This window comes from Bubalus bubalis, chromosome 21 (assembly GCF_019923935.1).
Source record: "Bubalus bubalis isolate 160015118507 breed Murrah chromosome 21, NDDB_SH_1, whole genome shotgun sequence".
Taxonomy (NCBI): domain Eukaryota; kingdom Metazoa; phylum Chordata; class Mammalia; order Artiodactyla; family Bovidae; genus Bubalus; species Bubalus bubalis.
In genome coordinates this window covers 60,127,667-60,154,791 of record NC_059177.1, presented here as the reverse complement: position 1 = coordinate 60,154,791, position 27,125 = coordinate 60,127,667, and the positions used below count along the sequence as shown (strand labels likewise).

At 68.9% G+C, this 27,125-nt stretch overlaps 1 protein-coding gene across 4 annotated transcripts in view; it reads left to right on the top strand.

Moving 5' to 3' along the window:
• Nucleotides 1–2,233: 2,233 nt before the first annotated feature.
• PLXNA1 (plexin A1) overlaps nucleotides 2,234–27,125 on the top strand; it is a 40,968-nt gene continuing 16,076 nt past the window's right edge. For 2 of the 4 annotated variants that reach the window (XM_044934301.2, XR_006640441.1), the window contains exons 1-15: nucleotides 3,508–3,953; nucleotides 7,815–9,063; nucleotides 10,271–10,453; nucleotides 17,055–17,195; nucleotides 17,827–17,927; nucleotides 18,130–18,253; nucleotides 18,448–18,601; nucleotides 18,801–18,900; nucleotides 20,253–20,367; nucleotides 23,044–23,244; nucleotides 24,777–24,873; nucleotides 24,943–25,136; nucleotides 25,225–25,376; nucleotides 25,764–25,884; nucleotides 26,141–26,277. In XM_044934301.2, coding sequence (XP_044790236.2) covers nucleotides 3,523–3,953; nucleotides 7,815–9,063; nucleotides 10,271–10,453; nucleotides 17,055–17,195; nucleotides 17,827–17,927; nucleotides 18,130–18,253; nucleotides 18,448–18,601; nucleotides 18,801–18,900; nucleotides 20,253–20,367; nucleotides 23,044–23,244; nucleotides 24,777–24,873; nucleotides 24,943–25,136; nucleotides 25,225–25,376; nucleotides 25,764–25,884; nucleotides 26,141–26,277 — 3,500 coding nt within the window. In that variant the 5' untranslated portion in view covers nucleotides 3,508–3,522. Of the gene's footprint in view, nucleotides 2,408–2,532; nucleotides 2,672–3,334; nucleotides 3,954–7,814; nucleotides 9,064–10,270; nucleotides 10,454–17,054; nucleotides 17,196–17,826; nucleotides 17,928–18,129; nucleotides 18,254–18,447; nucleotides 18,602–18,800; nucleotides 18,901–20,252; nucleotides 20,368–23,043; nucleotides 23,245–24,776; nucleotides 24,874–24,942; nucleotides 25,137–25,224; nucleotides 25,377–25,763; nucleotides 25,885–26,140; nucleotides 26,278–27,125 lie in introns of those variants that run through there. The other 2 variants (XM_045163969.1, XM_045163970.1) reach the window with 2 other exon arrangements.

The window sequence follows — 27,125 nt, the reverse complement described above, 5'->3', positions numbered from 1 at the left end:
GATGCTGCTGCCCTCTCCTAGGTGCTGTAGGCCACCTTCCCTCCACGGCGTGCCCACAGGGGCACCCGGTCCAGTGCTGCATCCAGTGCGCGTCTGATGCTTAGTGGAGGCGCCCATCACCTGCCATGTCCGTGTCCACGCCGTGGCTGTCCCAGGAGTGGCCCTTCCACACCGAGGCCTCCGACGGCAGGAGTGGTGACAGAGGCCCCGCGAAGCCCCGGGTTCTCTCCCCCGAGCCAGCTGCCCCCTCGCGTCACCTGCACATTGGTGTTCATTGGCCCTGCACCACCAGGCTGGCACCCCGGTGCCCCTCTGACGGCCACTGGGTGGGGTCCTGCACGTTTGGGGGCTGTGGGCTGAGACCCCCATCTGCATCTCCACCCTGGGTTCACAGCTGGCCTCCTCTGACCCTTTGGGCGTGGGCAGCTGGGTTGCCGGTTACTTTGGGTGGGAGTGCCACCTCCTGGGAATTTCAGCACAGCGAGGGCTTGGGTTGCTTCCAGGCTCTCACCCCTGGGCTGTGGGGTGTAGGGGCCACTGGGCCCCACCCAGGGTGGAGGCCAGGGTCCTGCTGAGGCCAGTCCTCCAAGGACTGTCCCGGTGAGCTGACTGTGACCCTCAGGGCGACGGGTACCCACTTGGGACCCCCTGGGGCTGGCATGTGCTGTGCCGGCTGCAGACCCTATCGGGGCTCTTCCCGCCGGTTCCCTCCAGCCTGCCCGATGCTCGTCCCTGCTTCCCACAGGGCAGGAACCCACCAGCCAGCCTGCATCACTGTTTACATTGGTCACCCACTTGTCCCCTGAAGCCGTCTCACTGCAGCCCCAGAACAAGGTGACCCTGAGCCCCCACAGCTCTCAGGGGTGTCTGTGGAGTGGCAGGCAGGGGCTCTGCTCCTGTCTTCCCTACGGTGCGGTGCTGACAGTGACCTGGGTGCCTCCCCAAGGACAGCGATTCTGAGCCCAGGCTCACCACCACTGGCCAAGAGTGGGCCAGGAAGCCCAAGGAAACTGCAGTCAGGAAGGCTTCCTGGAGGCGGAGGGCACTTTGGGCCTTGAGAGGTTGGCAGCAGTGGGGGCCCCCGGCCAAGGGCACAGCAGGGGCGCAGACCCAGTGGACCCAGGAAGGGGAGGCCAGCGGCTGGCTGGGGCCCTGTCTGCCACTTCCAGCAGCTTGCTGAATGCCTGCACGTGGGCTTTCTCTGGGGACTCCCTCCCCGAAGCTGCCCTCACTCGGAGAGCTCCCTGCGCCAGTATGGCCCTGAGAGGCTCTACTCCTGGCTGCAGTGACTGGTCCGTGGGGGCCTGTGATTCAGCCCGCTCATGAGGGTCCATCCTGGGACTCTTCCCGGACCTGCTGGGCAAGGAGCACCCGGAGCTGCCAAGGCCACCAGGCACAGAGGCCACCATGGGCGTGACCTCAGGCAGCAGAGCCCAGGGACGGGGGTGGGAGGGGATGTGCCCTGTCCCCTGCAGCTCCCCTGACCCCCTGGGAGCTCGGGTCTGGTGAGACCTGTCCGCTCGACCACGGGGCCTGCTGGGGAGGGAGGGTGGGGCAGGGGGCCTCCCTCAGGGCCTGCGCCTGGGCGAGCCCTGCTCCTGCTCTGGGACATGGCTCGCTGTGCACCCCTCCATCTGCGTCTCCTTGACCCTGCCCCCTGGCAGACCCCCATCCTCGCCCCACCCAGTGGCCGGAGTGGGCTTCCCAGAGGCGATGGTGACTGCAGTCACCCTGAGTGCCCAGTGGCGGCCAGCGCTCACTCCTCAGGGCGCTGCACACTCTGTAGCTCTGTGTGAGCGTGTGCACACACCGTGGGAGTGGGGTCGGAGGGTGTGAATTGAGCCCCTGGAGGATCTGCCCAGGAGGGTCCCTCCCTCCTCCGACCCTTGCGGAGAGGCCCCCAGAGTTCCTTCTGCACAAAGCTCTGAGGTAGAGATGCAGAAGCGATCCCGAAGGAACGTGCGCATTTGGAAGCGCCCCCCCCTCCATCCCCAGTGGATTTGATTCTGGCTCTTGCAATTGTTTCCCGCAGCCCCGCACACTGCCTGCCCTCTCAAATGGCAACAGAAGCGAAACCCACACAGGAAACCCAAGGAGGAAGAGCCCAGTGCCCGCTGACTCATTTCCCTCCATGTGAGGGGACGGGACGGTGGGGGGGGTGCTGCCTGGGCTGCAGCCTCCAGCCCACAAGGTCCCCTTCTCTGCTCCCCTCTCCATCTGCACCGGACTGGCCTCCCAGGGGCAGAGACCCTGTGCGGGGCTCTTGGGAGCAACAATTATTTGCCATTTTTGCTCCAACGCTGTGCATGTTGGGGTTTCTGTCCTGGGTCCCTGATGGATTGTGGCCTTGTTGATTCTTGGGGATCCCTCCTAAATCCTGGCTATGCGGCTGTTGTCAAGTGTACAGGTGTTGTAAATATCTTGTCCTAAGGCCTGGCTTACTTTGGTATTTCCTCTGGTAACTTTTAGTGAACAAAAATAACCAACATGAAGGTAGTCAGACTGACCCCTATTTTCCTTTATTTTTGACAGGCTGAAGAACTCCTCTGGTGGCTGAGGGTCATAAAGACGACCAGCTCTGCTGTCTGGAGTGCCTTATCCACTGCCTGGAAGGATGGCCCTGCGTGATGCTGAGTGTCATGTCAGGGGTTCTTCGGGGAGGGGCCCACAGGTGACAGGAGTTGGGAGCAGGGAGTGGGGGGTGGGGGCAGCCAGGGACATTCCGGAGGCTGAGCGAGAGGGGTGTGGTCCCAGGGCAGGCTGGTGGGCCTGCTGCGCCCAACCAGCCACGCTGGGATCCGCACACCTTCCGGTGACTCCGGCCACTGGGTTGGGCCCCCACCACGCAGACCGCGTCCCCACGTCCCCAGATGTCGCTCGGTGGACGACATCTCGTGCTAGACCCACAGGAGATGGAGAACAGCAGCTCGGAATCCAGGACTCAGCCCCTGGAGGTGGGGAGGGGCAGGGGTCGCCCGAGCCTGCGGGGTCCCTCTCCTGCGGGTGACCGCCTGGCTCCCGGCCATCCGGCGGCCGCGGCTCCGCCCCAGCTGGTCCCCCCGCACTCCGGCCCCGGGCCCTTCAGCCGTCCCCACGGCTCCTGCCGCCTCGCCTAGCCCTGACCAGGTGCCCGCGCTCGGACCCACCTTCGAACGGCCCCGGGGCGCGCGCACTGCTGCGGGGGCGCGGCCACGGCGACCGCCCCTGCCCTGCCGACTCGTGAGCTCGGATTGGCGACTCCCGCCCGGCGCGCCCCGGACCTTCCCAGCCAGCTTCTACATCCCGACCCCCGCCTCGTGCGCCCCCAGCCTAGCCCCGTGACCCCCGCTCGGCGGGCCCTTGACCTGCCCCAGCCAGCTCCTACGTCCGGCCGCCCCCCCCCACCCCCCGCCTCCTGCGGCCCCCTGCCCCGCGACCCCCGCCGGGTGTGCCTCCCGGGCCCCACTCGCCGCCCCGAGCGCCTCGCTCAAGTCCCCGCACCCAGCCCGCCGCCTCCTCCCGGACCGCGCGCCCCGCAGCCCTATGAGGATCCCGGGCCGAGACCGCCGTTCCGGATCGCGGCCGCATCTGGGTCCGGTTCCGGGGCAGCGGCTGCCGGCGGCGGCGTTGCCCTTTGCAGCGTGCGGTGGGCATAGGCCGGCGGCGGGGATCGAGCGCCCCCTGGAGGCCGCCGCCGGCCCCGCCCCCGCGCAGGCCCCGCCCCGGCCCGGCCCCCAGGGCGGCGCATGCGCGCGGCGCTCCGCGGGCGGCGAGAGCGAGGCCGGTCCGCATCCGCGCGCCTGGCGCCCCATTCATGCTGGGCAGCGGCGGCGGCCACGCAGCGGAGCCCGGGCGCGGCGGCCTCGGCCTGGGCGGCCTGCGCGGCTTCAGCGGCCCCGCGGCGGGGCAGGGGCGGGCGGCGGCGCGGGCGGCGAGCTGCGATGGCCGGCGGCGGGCGCGCCCCGGGGCAGCCTGTGAGTAGGGGCTCAACTTTCCCCGCGGCGGGGCGGGCGGGGGTCCGGCGATGGTCCAGCGGGGGTCCAGGCTCTGGGCGGCCCCGGGCCGGCCTCCTCGGGGCTGCGGCCGAGCGGCGGGGAGGGGGCATGCGGGGGTGGGGGGGCTGCGGCGCGCGTGTCCGCGCCCCCGCGTGTCCCTGCGGCTCCCGCTGGGTTCACGCGTGTCCGGGCGCGGCCGCGGCGCCGGCGTTGAGCCCGCGCGTCCCCGCCCGGCCGGGATGGGACCCTGCCCGCCGAGCTCGCGGGCCGCACCGCCTCCTCACAGCCAGGCGTGGAGAAAGTTCGCTGCAGCGCTGCCGGGGGGGCCCTTCGGCCGGCCCGGGTCACCGGAGCGCGCTGGACGTCCGGCGCCGGCAGGCCCGCGGGGTCGGAGTGGGCGCCGGTCCGCCCAGGCCCGCAGGCCCGCGCGGGCTGGGAGGGGCGGTGCGCCAGCCGCGCGCCCGGCCTCCTCGCCGCCCCGCGCGGGGCCTCTCCAGGGTCAGTCGCTTCCCGTGGCCGCTCCGAGGGCTCCTGCGCGGCCCTGGGCCTGGTGGGCGGCGGGGCTGGCTGCCGCGGGGCGCGATCGGGCGGCCTCGGGGAGGGGATTGCGACTTCGCGGACCCACGCCCGTTCCGAGACCACAGGGACAGCCCAGGAAGGGGGCGAGAGGAGCTCCGGCGGCCGTCTAGGGCCTGGAGCTGCCCCTGGTTAATCTGTGGGGTGCTGGGGCCACGCCCCTTGAAAGAAAGAGGGGTGTGTGTTGGGGGACGTGGACCGAGCCTTCAGCCCCGGAGCCTGGAATCCGGTGGTGCGGCTCTCCGCGCTGCCCCACCTCTTTCCGAGCCGAGGCCGGTTCTCAGGCTCTGCGCAGGGTGGGCTGAGCCTCGCTCCTCGGGCCCTGGGGAGCTCGCCCAGGCAGGTCCCCTGGCGCCCTGCTGATTTGGGGTGTGCAGGGGAGACCAGGTGCTGCGCCAGGGGCGAACTGGGAAGCCGGTGATTTCTTTCAGGCCCGGCAGCAAGTCGGCCTGGGAGGGGGCCCGGGAGTCCCCAAGTGGGCATTTCAGGTAGAGGAGACGGCGCTGCAGAGGCCTGGCCAGCCCCGGTGTGGCTGAGGTGGTGTGCTTGGGGGTAGGGGACGGATGAGAGCTGGGAACCAAGCTGACTGCCCTTCGCCGGCTCTGCCGTGGTTGGTGTCTTGTAAGCCCCTCCTCACGCCAAGGAACATCTCCGCGTGTGAAATGGGGTCGGGAGGAGAGGATAACTCTGGGGAGCCGGGGAGCAGGCACTTTTCCTGAGGAGCAGGACTCGAGTGCCCTGGATCCCTGCCCCCTCAGACAGGCCTGGAGGGGAGCAGGCGGCTTGGGACCACCTCCGGGAGCCTGTGTGGGGGAGGTGGGGTGACTGGGCAGCTCTTGGCTCTGGCTCTGACCGACAAGGCACCCCTGGGTAGGACGCCGTGTCTTCTACGTCCCCCATGCCTCAAGCTGTCCGAGTTCCGCGAGGGTCCAGATGTGGCTGGGGAGTTGGCCAGTGAGGCGGGGGAGATTGGGGCCGTCCCTCTGGGAAGAAGCCTCTGAGGGCCTTTGTTTCTCAGGGCGCGGAGCGGCGGTGGCCGCGGGCCGGCAGAGAAGCGGGCAGCGCGCTCTCCACGCCCTGGCGGATGGCTGAGCCGGTCCTGTGCGGGCGTGGAGGCCGCCGGGCCGCTCCCTGCCCTGCTCACCTCCCGTCGGCACACCCAGCCCTGTGCCCCGGGCAGCTTCTCCCTCCCGGCCTGGCTCTGATTGGTGCTGCAGGCACCCTCTCTGCCCTCTGCGCGGTCCAGCAGGTTCCACCCCGGCCTTTGCTCCTGCTGCTCTGCGCCCGGGGTGCCCCTCCCCCGCCAGCGTCAGGCCTGGTCCTTGACCAGCAGGTGGAAGTGCCTCCCCAGACCCCAGCACGGGCCCAGAGCTCGCATCTGTCAGGGCTCCCCTCCCCCCCGGCCGGCATGGCCCTCCCCAGCAGCCGCTCTGGAATGAATACATTTTTTCCTGGGCAGAGCAGAGGCCCGTGGGAGTCCAGGTCTCCGTAGGAGTGTGCACATCTAGCTGGGTGACCTTGGGTCTATCTGAGCCACGGCCCCGTTCCTCGCGGGTAGGGGGAGTCCCCCAGCTGTCTTTAGTGGTTCCTGTGAGGGGGTGGTCTTGACGCCCCCTTTTGCTGGCTGCAGCCCCGTACCCCTGACTGGTCCTCTGGGCAGCCCTGCTGGGGGAGGGGCAGCAGGCCCCCGGCCAGGCTGGCGTTTGGATGGCGCTTCTTCAGCTGGGTCCCTCCTGTTTAATATAAAAAGTAGGGCCCGTAATTGCATTAGGACGTGTATAATTATCCGGAGGAGGGGAGAGCCCAGCCCCTGGTAATTGCAGGCCTGCTTTGAACTGATAAACGGTGAGTGATTCATGTTTTCTTTGGAGTTCGTAAGCACTCAGCCCAGGCCCTGCCGAGTCCTGAGGAGCCTGTTCTCCGGTTCTGCTCTGCCCTGGGCTCCTGAGCTTGAGGCAGGGGCTGAGGACTCCTCTCCCTGCCGCCTGGGAGGTCCCTGGCGGCCAGTTGTTGGGGGTGTCTGGGCAGGGAGTGAGGGGGAAGCTCACAGCCTGTGGGCAGGGTCCTGCGGCAACACTGCCTGGTGCCCTTCCTGTGGGATGCTGGCCACAGCTCCCCCCCTTTCTGGGGGCTCAGCATCCCCCCTCAGGCCCCCACCCGTCACCCGTGGAGTGCTTACCAGCACCCCCACACCTCAGTTCTCGAGGCTCAGCATCCCCGAAGGGAAGAGGGTGTGGGGAGTGAGGTTGGGGTGGGCGGCAGGGCCCAGTCACTCACTCACATGGGCGGGTCCTGGGCTGGCCTCTGGGACTTAAGCAGCTCTCGTGCTGGTGGGGACAGTGTCTGGGGACAGCTCGGGCCTCAGACTATAGAGGTGACAGACAGCTGGAGAGCTCGTGGCTGCTGCCCTCAGCCCTCAGGTCCGGGGACAGCTGAGGCGGGACCCTGACTGGGCACCCCGGCCTGCTCGCTGTCACCCAGGAGAGGAACCTCGTGGTCACCACTGCACAGACGGGGAGACCCTGGCCGGCGACCCGGTCAACCACGTGGCTGCGGGCCCCAGAAGCTACACGTAACCTGGAGTGTGGCTGCCAGCTGCCGGGCTGTGGGGAGATGAGATTGTTTGCGAGGAGGCAGGGCCGGGGCATTGGCTGGGGATGGGAGGTGCATGCCGCCCGCTGCTGGGGGAACGTCTCAGAGAAGGGGGCGGGGCCGGGGACGGGCTCTTAGCGAGCAGGGCTGGGGGCGGGGCGAGGTTCGGGGGCGTGGTCTCCGAGAGCAGTGTGGGGGCGGGGCGGGGGTAGGTGGGCGGGGATGGGGCGGGGTCTCAGAGCAGGGCTGGCGGCGGGGCCAGGTGCGGGGACCACACGAGTGAGTTCTCTACTACCTGTGAGTAGTACTGTCCAGCCCACAAGGCGCTTGGGCAGAGAGGTGGTCACCACCATGGGAGCTTGGAGCCGGGAGCCTTGCTCCCTGGGGGGCGTGGGCAAGCCCAGGTCTGTCACCCACCTGCTGGTCCTGGGTCCCTATCCGCCCAGCCACGGACCGGGCAGCGGTGGAGCTCGCATGGCCCGCGCTGCCTGTTGGGGTGTGGGGCTCAGTATAGCTGCTCCCGGGGCTCCAGGCGGGGAAGGGCTCTCCCTTGCCCCTCTGGCGACTCCCAGAGGGTCAGGCCGCGCCCCACGAGTGGGACATCCCGGCAGAGGATGGGCACTGGAGCTCAGTGATGGCACAGGTGACACGCCCTGTCCCTCCTCCCCGCAGGGCTGAGGCTCCTATGATGCGTGGCCCCGCAGGACCTGAGCGCCTTGGCCCAAGGCCCCGGCCCGTCATGCTGCTGCCACGTCTGAGCCCACGGGCTCCGCTGCTGCTGCTGCTGATCCTGCTGCTGCTCCTGCTGGGGGGCGCGCCCCAGGCGGGCGGGGGTCTGCAGCCCCCTTTCCGCACCTTCACTGCCAGCGACTGGGCGCTGACCCACCTGGTGGTCCACGAGCAGACAGGCGAGGTGTACGTGGGCGCTGTGAACCGCATCTACAAGCTGTCGGGGAACCTGACGCTGCTGCGGGCGCACGTGACGGGCCCGGTGGAGGACAATGAGAAGTGCTACCCGCCGCCCAGCGTGCAGTCCTGCCCGCACGGCCTGGGCAGCACCGACAACGTCAACAAGCTGCTGCTGCTGGACCAGCCCGCCAACCGCCTGCTGGCCTGCGGCAGCGCCTCACAAGGCATCTGCCAGTTCCTGCGCCTGGACGACCTCTTCAAGCTGGGCGAGCCGCACCACCGCAAGGAGCACTACCTGTCGGGCGTGCGCGAGGCGGGCAGCATGGCCGGCGTGCTGATCGCTGGGCCGCCTGGCCAGGCGCAGGCCAAGCTCTTTGTGGGCACGCCCATCGACGGCAAGTCCGAGTACTTCCCCACGCTGTCCAGCCGCCGGCTCATGGCCAACGAGGAGGACGCAGAGATGTTTGGCTTCGTGTACCAGGACGAGTTTGTGTCCTCGCAGCTCAAGATCCCCTCAGACACGCTGTCCAAGTTCCCGGCCTTCGACATCTACTACGTGTACAGCTTCCGCAGCGAGCACTTCGTGTACTACCTCACTCTGCAGCTGGACACGCAGCTGACCTCGCCCGACGCTGCTGGTGAGCACTTCTTCACGTCCAAGATCGTGCGGCTGTGCGTGGACGACCCCAAGTTCTACTCGTACGTTGAGTTCCCCATTGGCTGCGAGCAGGCGGGCGTGGAGTACCGCCTGGTGCAGGACGCCTACCTGAGCCGGCCGGGCCGGGCCCTGGCCCGCCAGCTGGGCCTGGCCGAGGACGAGGACGTGCTGTTCACCGTGTTCGCCCAGGGCCAGAAGAACCGCGTGAAGCCGCCGCGGGAGTCGGTGCTCTGCCTCTTCACGCTCAGGGCCATCAAGGAGAAGATCAAGGCGCGCATCCAGTCCTGCTATCGTGGTGAGGGCAAGCTCTCGTTGCCCTGGCTGCTCAACAAGGAGCTGGGCTGCATCAACTCGGTGAGCACCCCGCCCCGCTGGCCCGGAGCACGAAGCACGGCCGTCTCCCGGGTCGGTGCTGCGGCCGTCCCACCCCTTGAGAAAACAGGTGATGTGACCGTGTCTGTGTACCCTCGCGGCCGTGGACAGAGCCCCCGCCCTCGTGCCTCGCACTGTTCTGGGCTCTGGCTGGCCGGGCCTTGTCTCTGTTTCACAGATGAGGTCACTGAGAAGTGAGGTGATGTCCAGGGTACGTGGCCAGTAAAGGGCGAGCTGGGGCCAGACCAGGGTCAGGCGGGCAGCAGGCACATCCCCTCTCAGGGTGCCATCTGGAGGCTCTGCTGTCTGCTGCCCTGGTGCCTGGCTGTGCGCCTCACCTGGAAGGGCAAGAAGCTGGGGCCACTCAGTGCCCATTGGCTGGCACTGTATGTCCTGTCTCTAGGCCCTGACGGGGCCAGCTGCTTTTTGAGGAGTGTCTGTTGCCCTCCCCCACAAAGGATGGTCTTCCACTGGAGACCCCAGACTCGTAGAGGGTGAGGGCTTGTTCGGAGGGCCTCCGGCGCCTCTGCTGCCCAGGGCTTGCTGGTGGCCCCGGGAAACCCCGACCCGTCTCTGGCGGGGAGCATCGGGCCTCCTCGGTGCAGCTGGAGACTCCTGGCGGGTGTCTTGCTGAGGTCCCTGTGTGCTCCACGTGCACCCCCTTCTTGGGCACGACCCCCACTGCCCCTCCCATCTGCCCTGGTCCCTCCCACCTCGGCCCCCCAGCCAGCATCCTGGACCCCGCCCCGCCCCCCCCCCCCCACAAACCTCAGCCGGCCTGGAGCTGCCTGACCCTGTCCCCTCGGCCGCCCTCCCTGCCCGGCTCCGGAACCTGCACCATCGATTGCTTCCTTCCCCTGCAGACGCCTCCTCGCAGCCGGCCCCTCCCGCTGCCTATTAGGTGTCACCCCGCATCCTGTCCTGAGTGAGCCACCCCAGCTCCCCATGTGCCCCTGGCACGCACCTGTGTGCCCCCCGCCGCTCCCTGTGCCCCCGTGGTGGGGGGCGGGGCCTGGGCCTGGTGGGCGTGAGAGGTGTCCTTCACCTTGGGCTCCTGCTGCTCAAGCAGCTCCCAGGGCCTCCGTCTCCCCACGACCAACCGCAGCTGTGCCGGCCACCCCCAGCCCCGCACGGCCGCAGCGTCTCCCCGCGGGACGGCCTGGGCCTCACCCCCCGCCTCCCTCTCTAGCCCCTGCAGATTGACGACGACTTCTGCGGGCAGGACTTCAACCAGCCCCTGGGCGGCACGGTCACCATCGAGGGGACGCCCCTATTCGTGGACAAAGACGATGGCCTGACCGCCGTGGCCGCCTATGACTACCGGGGCCGCACGGTGGTGTTCGTGGGCACACGCAGCGGCCGCATCCGCAAGGTCAGCACAGGGTCATTGCCAGGGCGCCAGCGCCTGTTCCGCGTGTCCTGGTGCGGAGGGGGCCCCAGTCCCTGGGACCGTTGCCTCCTCGCGCTCCCTGGGTGCTCCTGTGTTCAGCACGTGTCGAGGTCCGGGCTGGGCGTCGGGGCCTGGGGGCGGGTCAGGCCTATGGCAGCTTAAGGCTGATGGGGCCTGTTGGCCTACAGGCCTGCCCACCCACGGAGGTGACCTCCAGAAGACCGCGGGGGCGGGGGCAGGGCCAGCCGGGCGGCCCCCCTCCACCCCCATCCCCCTGGGATCGGGTGTCGCCGAGGCAGCACTCTGCCCAGAGACACAGAGCCAAGGGCAGGGTGAGGCTGGCGGCCCGCCCGCCCCTGGCTGCAGTGAGCCTGTTGGGGTGCCCTAGTGAGGGGGCAGCTCCCTGGCCCCTCCATGGGCCCAGCCCGGGGGTGCGCAGGGCGGGGGCGAGGGCCGGGCGGGGGTGGGCATCCTGGGGTGGCAGCAGCCCCAGGGTCAGCACTGGCTGGCTGGGTGGGTAGGGACCCGCCCGGGGAGGGCCGGCTGCCGTGGGCGCAGCTCCTGGGGGCCGGAGGGTGGGGGTGCCTGGAGCCCTGAGGGTCAGTGCAGGGGCGGGGCTGGTGGATGAAATAACAGCTGGCGGAGGCTGCCTGCTGACCCAGCTCGGCCCGGGGCTCCGGGTGGGGGCTGGGCCCTGACTCTGCTTGCTCAGCCCTGGTGCCCAGGCCTAGGGGGCGGGCAGGTCCCTGGTCCCTACCACGTGTAGTCTGCTGGCTCTGTGGCCTCTGGGCAAGGCCCTCCCCCAGCGCCGGCTTTTCCACCCGTGGAAGCAGCCGTGGGCCTTGGGCCCTGGGGGCTGTGCCGAGGGCACCCCGTGCTGGGTGCTGCGGGGTCCTGCCCGTGGCAGTGTGGGGTCGGTGCGGGGTGGCAGGCCCACCCCGTGACCCACTGTCCTGGCCCTACCTGGGGGGGGCCTCCAGCAGGGTTCTGCTGCTGCTGCAGTGGAGAGGGCCCGCAGACCCTGTGGGGGCACCCTGGGGAGCCGTCTTTGCCCCCTGCCACAGGAGCCCATCTGGGGTGGGGCTGTGGGTGAAGCCTCAGGAACTCATTCCTGCAGGGCCCTCAAGCTCATCGCCTGGCAGAAGGCTAGCATCTGGGGCAGAGGGGCCCCTCCTGGTGGCCAGTGAGCTGGTGGGCAGCTGGCCAGGCAGCGACTTTGCTCAAAGGCCACCCCATGAGGCTGGCAGGACGGGTTGGTCCAGTCCTGCCTCCCTCTGCTACGTCCCGGCCTCACCCCTTGCCCCCGTCCCGCTGAGGGAACCTGAGGCCCCGAGGTGGCTCTCAGAGCGGCAGGACCCCATAAGCAGGTCCCACGTCAGGAGCAAGGAGGTGATAGCTGAGGCCCCCGGCTGCACGCCCTCCCCGCCTTCCGGGGCCAGTTGCCCACTGTGGCCCTGCTGGCCTTGTGATCCATGTGGGATGGATGGCGGCCTTCCTGAGGGTGTGGGGTCTGGCTGCACCCAGGGCTGCGAGTTGGGCTGGTCGGGGGGTCTGTCGTGGAGGCATAACCCCCACGTGCCCTGCGTGGACCAGTGCGCACCTTTGGGGGGCCTGTCTCTCAGCCTCCCCATCCCCCCCAGGGCTGGGGCTGCCTGGGCGTGGGGGAAGGGGCTTGTCGTCCCCATGCTGGGCCTGGCCCTCTGTCCCTGGGCCCGCCGGCTCCTTGACCTGCAGTTCCCACCTGAGGCCTCCAGCCTCGACCCCCTCAAGGGGCTCTGCTCCCGGCCGCCCGCCTCTCGCTGACCTGGCCTTTGGCAGCACATTCCTAATTCCCGCCCCTGCCTGGCCCCTCCCGCGTCGTCCTGATCGGGCCTGGGGGTGGAGGTGGCTGTGGTCCAGGGCCCGTTGGCCAGCTGTGCCCGTCCCCACAGGCTCCCAGCTCCCTCCTCTGGGCCTGGGAGGGCCGGGCCTGGGGTTCAGTGCAGGCCTGGCCCCCCGCCCTGTCTCCCCGCATTCCCAGAGTCTGGGCCTGGGGCCCCTCCCCGCCTCTGCCCGGCCCGCTGCGCTGAGATGGACCCGCCCCGTCCTCCCCACAGCTGGTCCTTCCTGGGCTTTAAACAGCGACTCCGGGAGCTCTGGGGACGCGGCTGGCTCCGGGCCACCTCCAAACGGCGTTGTGTAAAATTGCAGCCTATTAACTGAAGAGCTGCCAACGGGAGCTGCCATGGGCTGGCGGGGGTGCCCCTGGGTCCCCGCCCTGCCTGCACCTGCCCCCACCCCCACCCCGTCCCCTCCTGCTCATCTCCTGACCCCCCAGGAGTCCTCGAGTTGGCCCAGGTGCCCAAGGCAGGTGGGGGGCCTCCAGCCCTGGACTCCTGCCAGGGGTGGCCCCCACCCTCCCCAGCCACAGTGTGGGCCTGGGGGGGCACCTGTCCTCCCGGGGCTGTGGGGCCAGGGCCAGGCGGGGACACAGCTGAGCCCTGCTGCGGGGGTCCTTCAGGGTGGAGGGACCACCGCTACATCCCCGGGCAGCCCTGGCCCCTGCCCCACACCCCCAGGGAGAACCCACCGTGGGCTGCTGGGACAGGAACACCCCTGCATCTCCAGGGGCCTCGTCTCCAGAAGCTGCTCTTGGAAGGTGGCAACACCTGCTCCCCGCCCCAGGATGCTGAGCCTGGGAGACCCCGAACGCTGGGTGGCGGTGGGGGGACCCTGCCTCCAGGGTGGTCCGGCAGCCCCTCTGCGGGGTCCCAGTGCAGGCCTTGCAGCCTTGTGCTGACCGTCTGTGAGCATCCGTGGGGCCCGTGCTCCTCATAGCCAGGCCTGTGCAGGATGGGGTGCGGGAGGTGTTCCGGGGGCGGGAACAGGGGGCTCATAGGTCAGAGGGGCCCTCGCCGTGCAGGAGGGATTGGGCCTGTCCTGCGCGCGGTAGACAGATCTCTGGGCACCCTGTGGTGGGCAGCGGAGACCACAGAGGTCTGGTCTGGGGCGCCCAGTGGTTCTGGAAAGTGGGGTCACCACCCCAGCTGCTGTCGCAGGGCGTTGGTGCAGGGCTTGCAGCAAGGACCGCTGGCCAGATGGTCACCGCTGCCTGCCCGGGCATCCCTGGCCGTGGCCCCTGCCTGTGAGAGAGGCCCAGCAACTTCTGCGGCCCCATCCCAGCTCCGTGCAGCCTCCACAGCCGTGGGCGGACTCTGCGGGCAGCTGTCCCCTCCTCCCTTGCAGGGCTCAGCCTTGGGGGGGCCCCCTTCCAAGCGCCACCCCCCGTTGGGGCTGTGAAGTTGTTACTTCTCAGTGCGGTGCGTGGGTTGTCTGCAGTCAGACGAGGAGACCGAGGGTCAGGGAGGACCACTGCTTGTGTGGGCTGGTCTGTGTGTTGAGAATTGAGGACAGGAAGCATGAGATTCCTGGGCCCCCGCTCCCACCTCACCAGGTGTGTCTGGCCCAAGTACAGCCCTCAGGCCTCCTGCAAGTCCTGTTTTAATTACCTAATTACCACCAAGAGGAAATCGCTAATTGCTTTTTCAGTATCAGATTCCTTCTGGCCTTCCTGAGAACGGACCCGGGACAGGGCCTGGAGTAGCCCCCAGCCAGAGCAGGGGGTGCCAAGGTGGCCCATGAGGGGTGGGAAAGGTCTGGGAGCAGGCCTGTCGGGGGCCTCAGGCCTGACCAGCAGGGAGGTGGGGAGCAGGGGCCGCTGTCCCCTGGGGGCAGGGAGCAGGCTGGGCTCCCGCGTCTACAGGAGGAGGGCACCCATGCGGTCTCAGCCCCGCGGCCCACTGCCTGGAGACCAGGAGGGTTCAGCCAGGGTGCCCCCACTTCACAGCAAGGAATCGGGTTGTCTTGGGTTGGGCGGGACAGGGCACTTTCCCCTCCTGAGAGGGCCAAGCCAGGCAGCCCCCTGCCTCCAGGCGGCGAGGGCGCGTGCCGGCCTTGGCAAGCAGCCTGCATGGCCCAGACATCCTCCCTGGGGCCCCCGCCCGCCCTTGGCCCAGAGAATGGACCCTTTGTTGGCTCCGGGCTGGACGGACAGCTGACCTGGCCGGGCCGTCAGCTGCCTGCCCGCAGCCGCTGGCCAGGGCCTCACGGCGAGGGGTGTGGGGGCAGCCGGCTGGAGGGGCCCCGGGGCCAGGGTCCCTGTGCAGGACCTGCCTGTGCTGTGCCCTGGGCTCCGGGGTCCTGTTGGCCGGGAGGTTGGGATGGGGCCAGCCTGTGTGGCCGTCTCCCCCGAGCTCCTGCAGGCCTGCTGCCCCGGCGGGTGGCCCTCGGGTGGCAGCTGGAGGCAGGGGTGTGTGTGTCCTGCCGTCCAGCCGGCTGGCCCCGTGCCCGGCCCGCACGGCCCTTCTCCCTGGAATGCTCCCCTGGCGGCCGGCCACCCCCCTCCCCTGCTTTGCCTCAGGTGCAACCGGCGGTCCCTGCTCCTGGCTTCTCGGGCAGGTCTGGGGACATGGGGTGGTTCCCCTTCTGTGGGCTCCAGGGCCAGGCAGCCCTAAAATCAGCCCTGGCGGCTCGCGCAGGCCCCAGGACTGGCCAGAAGCCCTGACTGGCAGCCATGGGCTGGGCCCCTGCTGAGCCTGGCCAGGGGGTTGCCCAGCACGAAGTGTGGGGGCACCTGCCTCCCCAGCACCCCCGGCGTTCTGCGCCCTCCAGAAACGGGGCAGCCTCGCGTGTGTAAGGGCCAGGGGCTGCCCCGTGCCGGCAGGTGGGTGGTGGACGGCGCCTGGCGGGTGGACAGCTGGACAGGCACGCTCCGGCCGCAGCTGTTGGCAGCCACCTGTTGGAGTCGGTCAGCCCGCGGCTGTGGGCCTGGGGGTGGTGGCATTCCTGGCCCCCACCCCCACCCCAGCGTCACCCCCCCACGTGGGCCTTCCCTGCAGTGTCTCCCCCATCCCCCAGGGTGGGCGCCCCCAGGCCTCACCCACAGCCCGGCTGGTATTCTCTGCCCTGAGAGGGGAGGGTCAGGGCGTCTGCAGGGAGAGCCTGGGGCCCAACACTGGCCCAGTTCAGCACCCTCCTGAGGGGTCCCTGCCCAGGTCCGGGGTGTGGTCAGTCAGGCCAGGGCCGGGCAGGCCTACCCTGGGTCTGGGGGTGGGCGGTGCATCTGCAAGGGCCTTTTGCATCCACGCCGCCCTGCCCTGCCCTCCAGTGGGCAGTTCCCCACCGCCTGGCCGCATTCCAGCCTGGGCCTGTCGGCCTGGTTGGCTGGCTCTGGGGGTTTGCTGTGGGGCCTGCTTGCCCGGGCGCCGTCTGCTGGGTCATTTAGTCCCTGAGTGGCTTTGGGGTGGGGGACAGGGGGATGCTGAGGGTGTGTGGAGGGGACACTGAGGGTGTGTAGGGGGGATGCTGAGGGGGTCAAGGGGGGACGCTGAGGGGGTCGGGGGGACACTGAGGGGGTCGGGGGGACGCTGAGGGGTCGGGGGGGACGCTGAGGGGGTGGGGGGACACTGAGGGGGTGGGGGGACACTGAGGCAGAGCCCGCACAGTCAGGGCACGTCTGGGCTGGGCTGGGGCATAGGCCGGACTCCTGGCCTCCTCAGCCTGGGGCTGCCTGTGGGGTCCCCTCCAGGCCCAGCCTAGAGGGCGGAGGCTGGGCTGCTGTGGCCCCCGCCCTGGCTCCCCCAGGCTGTTTGCGCAGCTCTAGGCCCAGTCCGGCCCCCCAGCCCCCCCACAGCCCAGCTGGACTCGCCTCTTCCGGGTCTGGTTTGACTTAAGCCCGCCCGCCTGGCAGGGCAGCAGCTGAGCGGATGTGGGGGGGCCGCGGGCCCTCAGGAATGCGGCCCCCCCCCCCCCATCCCTCCCTCCCCTCCCCCTGCCCCATGGCCTCCGCCCGGGGACGCCCGCCCCCGTGGGAGCTGGCCTGAGCCAGGGGCGTCTGCCGGCCAGTCAGGCCTGCCCCGCCGCGTCCTGCGAGTGAGGGGCAAGGAGCAGGGCTGCTGGGCCGCGGTGGAGGTGGGCCGAGGGCCCCACGCGGCCTGGGAGGAGCCCCCAGCCCGGAGCCAGCCCCGCAGGCTGGACCTAGCCGGCAGGACGCTGCCCCACGGGTCCTCTCTCTGGAAAGCCCCTTGGGTCTCTCGCTGTTAATTAAATACATTTGTTTGGTAAAAGCAGCTAAAAATACTTGCAGCGTTGCGAGCGGCAGGGAAGAGCTGGCTGATTAGCGCCCAGCTTGTTCGGGGCTTAGGATACCTTTTAGTGCCGGTGCCATGCCTGCCCTCCTGCCTTCTAGCCGGGGTGCCCCCCTCTCGGAGCAGCCCCTCAGTCTCCTGCCCAAGGTGGGGGGGCCCTCTATCTGCACCGGACATCCCACGTGTCTCCTCCCCTCTGCACAAACAGCCCTTCCCCCGGGACGCCGGCCTGGACCGAGGCCCCTGCCTGAGCTGTGGCCATGCGGCTGGAGACTGGGGGGTGGGGCGGGTGCTGGGTGGTGATTGTCCTGTCCCTGGGGACCCCCACACCTGGGCTGTGGTCTGCGCCGCTTGACGAGGTGGTCCAGGTGCAGTGGTCCTGCCAGGTTCCTCCGGGAGGGGCTGGGGCAGGAAGACCCCCCCGACACACACACACAGCGTGGATCTCGTTCCCACAGATCCTGGTGGACCTCTCGAACCCCGGCGGCCGCCCGGCGCTGGCTTACGAGAGTGTGGTGGCCCAGGAGGGCAGCCCCATTCTGCGTGACCTGGTGCTCAGCCCTGACCGCCGGTACCTGTATGCCATGACAGAGAAGCAGGTGGGCACCCCAGGAGCTGGGGGGGCTCACCAGCCCACCGGACCTCCTCCCTGACTGACTGGGCACCCCTGGGGGTGAACGCCCGACGAATGCCTCCAGGCTGGGGGCTGGCGTTGGAGGGGGAGCGTCCAGGGTCCCTGGCTCCTGGCTCTGGCCTGGCCACTTCCTCCAGGCCACGCACTGTGCTGCTTCTGCCCAGCCTGCCTGGAGCCCGCCGCTGCCCTCTGCCCCGCCTGCTGACCCCTGGCAGTGGGAGCAGCAGGTGAGGCCAGGCCTCTGTCCCTCCTGGCAGCTGCCTCCTCCTTTGCCCCCCGGCCCTGGCCCCCGCCGTCACTCCGCCTTGGGAGCGGCCAAGGTCGGGGTGAGCAGGCCCACCCACCTCCTGGCTGAGGACTGGGGACTGTGGCTCCCTTGGGAATGTCAGGGCACAGCAGGGCAGGAGGGACCGGGTGACTCCCAGAACGGACAGAGCTGTCTCCCGGGCCCGCTAGTGTCTGCAGAGAGGCAGGTCTGCGTGGCCTGACTTGGGCAGGACTGGGGTGACCCTCGAGTGGATGAGGCACAAGGAGGGCCTGAGACGGGGGCTCCTGGTATCTGGGGGGCGAGCCTGACATCAAGGGTCCTCCACCAGGTGACACGGGTGCCCGTGGAGAGCTGTGTGCAGTACACGTCATGTGAGCTGTGCCTGGGGTCCCGGGACCCCCACTGCGGCTGGTGTGTCCTGCACAGCATGTGAGTCTGGCCTGGGCAGCCTCGCGGAGAGTCTGGAGGCCCTGGCCTAGTGCTAACTCCCCTGGGTCCGGTTGGGGGCGGTGGGCATCCTGTGAGCTGCCGAGTGTCAGAGGCCCAGCACCCCTGGGTCAGGACAGGGTGCGGGGTGGCCTGGAGCCCCTCTGGCCTCCTGCCCGAGCCCAGCCCACGCCCCCGCCTGCAGCTGCTCCCGCCAGGACGCCTGTGAGCGGGCCACGGAGCCCCAGCGCTTCGCCGCTGACCTGCTGCAGTGTGTGCAGCTAAGCGTGCAGCCTCGCAACGTGTCCGTGACTACATCTCAGGTTCCGGTGAGTGCGGCTGCCCGCGGTGGGGCGGGGCAGAGCTCGGGTGGGAGGGGCCTGGGGCAGGGCCGGGGCCCTGGGTGGGAGGGGCCCTGGGTGGGGCGGGGCCTGGGGCCGGGCCAGGCCCAGGGTGGGCGGGGCCCGGGGCGGGCTGGGGGTCCCCCTGGGCTGCTCACCCTGTCCCCCGCCCCACCCCCCAGCTCGTGCTGCAGGCCTGGAACGTGCCCGACCTCTCGGCCGGCATCAACTGCTCCTTCGAGGATTTCACTGAGTCTGAGGGCGTTCTGGAGGACGGCCGGATCCACTGCCGCACCCCCTCGGCCCGGGAGGTGGCGCCCATCACGAGGGGCCAGGGTGAGGCCGCGGGGCCCTCCAGTCGAGGCGGGGGGCCGTGGTCAGCGCAAGGTGGCAGGGGAAAGACTACAGCTAGTCCCCGCCCACTGGGGGTGGGTGCTGGGCCCCTGGTGGAGGGGAGGGTCCTTGGCAAGGCCCTGCGCTGGCTCCCGGGGCCCGACGTGGGGCCCTGGTGACCCGGCTTTTGCTGCTTGTGCAGGAGACCAGCGGGTGGTCAAGCTGTACTTGAAGTCCAAGGAGACGGGCAAGAAATTCGCGTCCGTGGACTTCGTCTTCTACAACTGCAGCGTCCACCAGTCGTGAGTGCCCCACCCCCCGCGCAGGGCTTCTCAGGCCTGAGGCCCGGCGCTCAGGAGGCAGCGGGGGTGTGATGCAATGATTCACCCCCTGTGCGCGGTGGGCACCAGAGTGAGGCAGGGCATTGGGGTTGCTGCTTTGTCTGGGCAGGAGACGGCCGGCCAGGGGTGGGCACTCAGGACCTGGCGCCTGGGGGCAGAAGGATCTGGTCCCCCGGGGTTGGGGGGCCGCTGGGGCGTGGCTGGCAGGCCATGGGTGCTCTCCTGGGGCTTCAGAGGAAGGATGGGAGACGCTGAGGGCCTGGCTGTGTGCCCCCTGGGTCCGGGCACATGGGGCAGGGTGCTCAGCCTGGGCGGGGTCAGCCTTGAGCCAAGGCCCTGGGTTTTCAGTTGTGTCTTTGTGGACTAACCCGCAGGCTGACACCCATCTGGCGGCTCACGGGCGCCCACTGGGGGCCTAGGTGTTGCTCCTCCACCAAGGTCCGGCCTCCCTGTGCTGGGCAGGCTGGGATCTTTGGGGTGGGGGCTGTGTTCCAGAGGCTGGGAGGGGGCGAGGCGCTGTGTGGAGCCTGGGCCATGGGCTCCCTGGAGTTGCAGGTGAGGGTTCAGGGCAGGGCTCCGTGGCCTGTCCAGGCCCCCGACTGGCAAGCCTTGTTCCAGTCAGGGAGCCAACTTTCACTGGGGCTGTCCCACCTATGCTTATATCTTAGTTTATTAGGAAGAGGTGGGATTTAAGACATGCTTCTCAGGACGTCCCGGTAATTCAGTGGTTAGCACTCCATGCTCTTAATGCAGGGGCCTGGGCTCGGTCCCTGGTTGGGGAACTAGACCCTGCATACTGCCACACAAAGATCCCACGTGGTGCGGCTGACACCCTGTGCAGCTGGGTGACGGGTAATCGAGAGAAGCCTCTAGTAGTCGCTCTGTCATGTCCGACTCTCTGTGACCCCGTGGACTGTAGCCCACCAGGCTTCTCTGTCCATGGGATTCTCCATGCAAAAGTACTGGAGTGGGTTGCCATGCCTTCCTCCAGGGGATCTTCCCGACCTAAGGATCACACCTGGGTCTCCTACATTTCAGGCAGATTCTTTATTGCCTGAGCCACCAGGGAAGCCCTAAAACTATATATTTAAAAAAAAAATTACACAAGAATGTGCCTCTCAGCTGCACTAAATACGTTTTCAGTGTTGATAGTCGAGTGGCCTGGTGCCGGCTTCAGAGGATTCTGTCCTTGAGAGGGTCTGACGGGGCTGTGGGGGGAGCGGGGTGGGGAGCCCCGGCAGGCAGTGAGCAGCTCTGGGTGGCGCAGCCCGGGGTGGGTGGGGGCCCCGCCTCACCGCCCGCGTCTCCCGCAGCTGCCTGTCCTGCGTCAGCGGCTCCTTCCCCTGCCACTGGTGCAAGTACCGCCACGTGTGCACGCACAGCGCTGCCGACTGCTCCTTCCTGGAGGGCCGCGTCAACGTGTCCGAGGTACGGGGCTGTGGGTTGGTGCTGGAGGCGCAGAGAAGCTGTGTGCGGGGTGCTGGCCAGAAGGGCTGTCCCGCCTGGGACTGTCGCCGGTGGCGTTGGCTGGGGGTCACCTCTTGGGGGCTGCACACCAAAGGCATGTCCATGCACAGTGGGGGCAGGGGCCGTCTGTCCAGCGTGCTGGTGGGGGGAGGGAGTTCCATGTGGACGGGGGCTGGGCCGAGGTGCAGGTGTCTGGTGGTCTCTGGAGTCACCGTGAGGCCGCATGGTCCTTGACAGTCACTGGGGATGATAGCTCTGGGGCCGGGCAGAGCCCTGACTTTGTTCCAGGCGGTGGGGCTGGACTTGCCCGGGGAGGAGGACAAGCCAGTGTGGACCCCTCACAGAACCTGCCCTGGCTGCCCCTGCCCACCCCCCGCCTCGTGGGCCTTGGCTTTTCCACTTCCCAGTGAGGATACATGTCCAGGACAAGCTGGCAGTGGGTGGAAGGAGCCGGGAGCAGGCGGGCACCCGGGGGAGCAGGCGAGTGGATGCCCCAGGTGTGCAGCCTGCCCTGGGGGCCGCCCGTGGGCTGAGCCAGCTGGCGGTGGCCGTAGAATGGACGTGTGAGGGGGAGCCTGGTCCTCACAGGCCGGCCCTGATCACACTGCCTGTCTGAGCTGTTCTGCAGACAGCTGGGGGTCTGGGGGGTACCCCAGCGGGGCGTCTGTCTGGGCTCGGCCGTGGACACAGAGCAGCCGGTGTAGACCCTGCTCAGGCCGGGCGGGGGCAGGGGCGATCGGGGTCAAGGGGCCTGTCGGAGGTGGACTGACTTCAGGGACGCCCCCTCTCAGCTGGTCCCAGGTCATGTGGGGCTGTCCCTAAGGAGTGTCAGGTTGGCTTCCAGGGCGACCCCCCTCCCCTCAGCGCGTGCTCAGGCCGTGGGGGCCTGGGTCCCAGCCCCCCAGCGCCTTCCTGCCTGCGGTGGCGGCTCGGGGTCCTTGCGCTTCCGCATCTGCTCAGTTGTCTTCAAGGGAGCCACCAGTGCGTGGTGGGGAGGGGCGGCCTGGCGGGGCCTCATGGAGCCCTGACAGAGGGCCGCCATGCTGTGGGAGCGGCCCACGCCCAGGCCCAGGACTGCCCCCGTGCAGCCTCCGCAGCAGTGGGGCGTGGGGCTCTCACACCAGGTCATGCTCCCTGCCGAGCCTGCGACTCTGGTGCCCCAGCAGCAGGCTGAGCCATCGCCCAGACGCTCCCGTGGCCTGTGTGAGCGGACGGGCATCAGCAGTCGAGGCCCTCGTTCACGTGTGCACCCGGATGCGCTGGGGAGGGCTCGTGTCCACACCGCGCGCCTGCCCCCAGCCTGGCCTCAGCCACTCAAAGGGCTTGCGCCAGGCCCGAGCCGACCCCTCTCTGGGGCCAGGGTCCTGAGAGGCCAAGGCCACAACGAGGCTCTGGCCTGATGGGGGGGTCTGTGCCCCGAGACCCCCAGGGGACAGCAGCAGCACTCGGCTCCTGGCCGCAGAGGGTGAGGTGGGGGAGGGGGGAGCGGGGCCCTGGGGCTGCTGACGGCACTGGAGGGGCAGTGGGGGCCCCGGGCTGGGGGCTGGGCACTGCTGGCTGCTGTGGGCACGTGCCTGCTGGCCGCTGCTGTGCGGCTGTGGCCTGCCTGAGCTCCACACGCTCTGCCGGCCAGTGCCCGCGTGCCAGTGAGTGTGCCCATCAGCACACACGTGCTGGCCAGTGCCCACGTGCCAGCCAGTGCCTGCATGCCTGTCAGTGCCCACGTGCCTGTCAGTGCCTGCGCGCCGGCCAGTGTGCCAGTCAGTGCCCACGTGCCAGCCAGTGTGCCAGTCAGTGCCCGCGTGCTGGCCAGTACCCACATGCCCGTCAGTGTGCCCGTCAGCGCCCATGTGCCGGCCAGTGCCTGCGTGCCTGTCAGTGCCCGTGCGCCGGCCAGTGCCCGTGTGCGGGTGGCCCCCAGGGCACCTGCAGACCCAGCCAGGGGTCAGCCTGCCAGGCCTGCCCTGCTCCCTCGGTGCCCACAGGGGCCCTGGGAACCCCTGCAGAGCCAACCCTGCCACCTCGGGAGCTGCCTGTGGGGCGTGGGGACGGCAGCCTGCTCTCGGCGTCTCTATCTAGAGCTCCTTCTGCGGGGCTCCCGCGGGCCTGTGGGGCGTGGGGACGGCAGCCTGTTCTCGGCGTCTCTATCTAGAGCTCCTTCTGCGGGGCTCCCGCGGGCCTGTGGGGCGTGGGGACGGCAGCCTGTTCTCGGCGTCTCTATCTAGAGCTCCTTCTGCGGGGCTCCCGTGGGCTGGCTCCGGCTCTTCCGCGGCCGCGGCAGCGCTGCTGCAAGCAAGCCAGGCCATTGCATCAGTTATTGTTGCTGAAACGCTGGCCCTGGGGGCCGGGCTGTTTTTCTGCCCGCTCTGACTATTTTTACCTACTCCCCGGGCCCCGGCCGAGAGCTCGTGCCTGCTTCTGCCTCAGGGGCCTGTCGGCTGCTCCCAGATGGGGCCCCTCTGGTGGGGGTCCCAGGGGCAGGCCTGCCCAAGTCGTGGTGTGCCGCCTGGAACCAGGCCTGGCTGGCTGGCCTCGGTGCCTCTGGCGTGCCTGTGTGTGGGGTGGGCGTGCGATGCTAGGTCGGGCCCGTGCAGCCGCCCTCCGCCTCCAGCCTCAGCTGCAGCCTTGTACCCCCAGGACTGCCCACAGATCCTGCCCTCCACCCAGATCTACGTGCCGGTGGGCGTGGTGAAGCCCATCACCCTGACCGCCCGGAACCTGCCGCAGCCGCAGTCGGGCCAGCGGGGGTACGAGTGCCTGTTCCACCTCCCGGGGGGCCCGGCCCGCGTCGGCGCCGTGCGCTTCAACAGCTCCAGCCTGCAGTGCCAGAATTCCTCAGTGAGTCCGCTCAGCGCCAGGGCGCCCGCTGGGACCCTGTGCTGTGGGTTTCTGCTTTAGCAAAAGGGCCCTGTGCAGGGAGCGCCCCGGTCACCCCCTCAGGCCACGCCAGCCCCTCAGCTGGGAGGTCCCAGGTGAGCAGGCCGCAGGGGCCACTCCCAGAGCCGCCCTGATGCTTGGAGGGAGGCTGTCTGTCTCAGACGTGGGTGAGGGGCCTGGGTGGGTGAGGGGCACAAGGGATATCCCTGGGGGCCGAGGTCAGGGAGACAGCATCAGCTCCTTTGAGGTGTCCTGTGTCGGGACGTGGCTGCTGTGTGTGGTGGCTGGTGTGGGCAGCCGCCCTTCGAGCCTCCCATCTGACAGGGTGACCTTCCAAAGGCCTTTGATCTCATCCCATGAGTTTAGTGATGGTGCTGTCCACAGAGCTAGAACCTCGTTGTGGGAGAGGGGAGAGGGCTGACTTGGCGGTCCTGAGGCGGCAGGCCTCGGTCTCCCCATCTGTTCAGGAGGGCAGTGGGCCTCCTGGCACGGATCAAGGCCCTGAGTGGTGGGTGGGTGCCTCTGGGTCATCTGCCAGGCCCCCAGAACCTAGGGGAGGGGCATGAGGTCCAAAGTCAGGGTCCATTTTTCTTGGCTCTGTCCTGGCCAGGTGGGCCTGGGGCCCAGGGGTCAGCACAGTCTCAGGGCAGGTTGGCCGTCGGCTGGCGCCTAGGGTCCCCATGCCTGCCTGCCTGGCCAGTCCGGTTTTCTGTCTGCCTCCTTGGCTCCTGTGGGCCCCGCCCTCCGCCTGTCTCTCACTCTGGCTCCCCTTCCTCCCTGTGCCTCCCCAAGGCCGCTGTCTCTCTTCTCCCCATCCCTGGGCCTCTGTCACCTCTGTCCACCCCCCCCCAACCCCTCCAGGCCCACATTTGTCTTTCCTGCAGCCCCGTGTGAAGGGAAAAGAAAGCATCGGGGAGTTTGATAGGATCCAATTACATTCCTGCAGATAAGATGATGATGAATTGCCCTGGGACAGAGCACAAGTCTTCAACTGAGAAAGTGGGACACAGCTGGGCTCCCCGGGAGGGCTGTGTCCCTGAGCCCAGCCCAGCCTGGGGGCGGTTGGGGGATGCAGCCCTCACGAGGGACACATATGTCACACTCAGGGAGGTCCCAGGGGAGGGCTTGTTGTGCCCGCCTGGAGATGAGGAAGCATCCTTGACATGTGCCCAGGGAGTGCGGGGGAGTCCTGGCATCCTGGTGGGGGTCACCCTGGAGGCTGTGGTCCTGTGGCTGCTGGAGGGTGGGGGTGGCAGCCGCCTATGTGCAGAGGAGCGGCTGGATGGAGGCAGACACTTGGGCCCTCGGCTGGCTTGGGTGGGGGTGTGGCGGGGATGGATGCCGGGACGGGCGGGGGGATGTTGGGCATTGGGGTGCAGATTGGCCCCCAGACCCTGTGCTGCCAGGCCTGCCACCAGTGGCTGGTGCTGGAGGTGGCCACGAGGGACACGCAGGCCCGGCTGCACGGCCTGACCCTCTTCCCACCGCCGCAGTACTCCTACGAGGGCAACGACGTCAGCGACCTGCCTGTGAACCTGTCCGTGGTGTGGAATGGCCACTTCGTCATCGACAACCCGCAGAATATCCAGGGTGAGCCGGGTGCAGGGCGGCCTGGGGGGCGGGCCTGAGGGCAGCCGCTGACCCCTGCCCTCTCTGCAGCCCACCTGTACAAGTGTCCCGCCCTGCGGGAGAGCTGCGGCCTCTGCCTCAAGGCTGACCCTCGCTTCGAGTGCGGCTGGTGCGTGGCCGAGCGCCGCTGCTCCCTGCGTCCTCACTGCCCTGCAGACTCGCCTGCCGAATGGATGCACGCTCGCCACGGCAGCAGCCGCTGCGCGGACCCCAAGATCCTCAAGGTAGGCGCACCCCCAGGCCTGTGGCCCGGGATGGGGTGGGGGGGCTCTGACGCCCGGCCATCGCCCCAGCTGTCCCCTCTTCCCACAGCTGTCCCCTGAGACGGGCCCGCGGCAGGGCGGCACGCGGCTCACCATCACGGGCGAGAACCTGGGGCTGCGCTTCGAGGACGTGCGGCTGGGCGTGCGCGTGGGCAAGGTGCTATGCAGCCCGGTGGAGAACGAGTACATCAGCGCAGAGCAGTGAGTGGGGTGGGGCCAGAGAGTGGATGGGGCCTGCGGGGGCGGGGCCTACAGGGGTGGGGGCGGGGCCTACAGGGGTGGGGGCGGGGCCTACAGGGGTGGGGGCGGGGCCTGCGGGGCCATGGCAGAGTGGGTGGGGCCTGTATGGGCGGGCCGGACCTGTGGGGTGGGGCCAGATAGCACGTGGGGCTGTGTGGGTGGGGCCAGATGGTGGGTGGGGTAGAGTGGGCGGGGCCTGTGTGGGCCGGGCAGGGGCAAGGTGCTGTGCAGCCCAGTGGGTAGCGAGTATGTTAGCGCCTAGCAGTGAGTGGGACGGGGCCTGTGGGACGGGGCCGGCGGTTGGGTGGGGCTGGTGCTGCAGCTGCTGAGGCCCCCGCGTGCCCACAGGATCGTCTGTGAGATCGGGGACGCCAGCACCGTGCGGGCCCACGACGCCCTGGTGGAAGTGTGCGTGCGGGACTGCTCCCCTCGCTACCGCGCCCTGTCGCCCAAGCGCTTCACCTTTGTGGTAAGCCCGCCCTCCTGCCCTGCGACCTCTCCTCCGAGGCCCCAGGGGACGAGGGGCCCCCCCCAACAACTCGTCCATGGAGGTGGCCCGGGGTTCAGGTGACCTCGAATGACGGCCCCAGCCCCGCGCTGCTCATCTCCAGGGCCTGACTCAGGGGCCCCTTTGCACATGGGACCTTGCCTGTGGTCGCTGTCCCAGACCCAGTGCGCACAGACCTGGGCTTCTCGGAGCCCCAGCCCGTCCCTTCTCTTCCCAGACGCCGACCTTCTACCGCGTGAGCCCTGCCCGCGGGCCCCTTTCCGGGGGCACCTGGATTGGCATCGAGGGCAGTCACCTGAACGCGGGCAGCGATGTGGCGGTGTCGGTCGGCGGCCGGCCCTGCTCCTTCTCCTGGTATGTGGGGACCCTGGGCTCGCTCCGCCTGCCCCGGGTGGCGGTTGGTTCAGATGGCTGGGCGCCCCCTCCGTTGCCTGGGAAACAAGGGGGACTGTGGCGGGCCTGGCTGGGGTAATCACTATGGAAACCTAGAGAGGAGAAGGTTACCATGGAGACAGGCTCCCTCCAGAGCAGGTGGGCGGGGCCTGGCCTGAGGGGCGGCCGCGGAGCCCTACCCTGGGCTGATGCCCCCAGAGCACAGCCGTTTAGAGAAATTCTTAAGAGAGAGAAAGGGAACCTTAACAAAAGCCGGGAGCCTTGAAGTGGATAATTTTAGATTAGGGATGATAATGGAGCGAGCCTTTAAATATTTTCCTGCGGTAATTACCCGTTATCAGACTAATTATTGGTGTTTGCAGCCTGCCGCGTGCGGGCCTGGCGGCTGTGGTTGTAGGCACTGAGGGGACAGGCAGGTGCAGGCGGTGACCAGGCTGGTTGCCCCGTAGGGTGACCCAGCACCCCCACCTCAGCAGCCCGTTTCGCCAGCTCATGGCCCGGACTTGGGATTAACCTGTTTTCAGATCAGAGAGGATGGGGGTGGGGGAGTGAGCGCATCATGTGTGTCCTTCCAGGAAACAGGAGCCCTGAGCGTGGGGCTCTGACCCTGAGCGTGGGGCTCTGGCCCTGAATGTGGTCCCTGAGTGTGAAGCTCTGACCCTGAGCATGGGCTCTGACCCTGGGTCTGAGCCTGAGCGTGGGGGTCTGAGCCTGAGCGTGGAGCTCTGACCCTGAGCGTGGGGCTCTGGCCGTGAGCGTGGAGCTCTGACCCTGAGCATGGGGCTCTGACCCTGAGCGTGGGGCTCTGG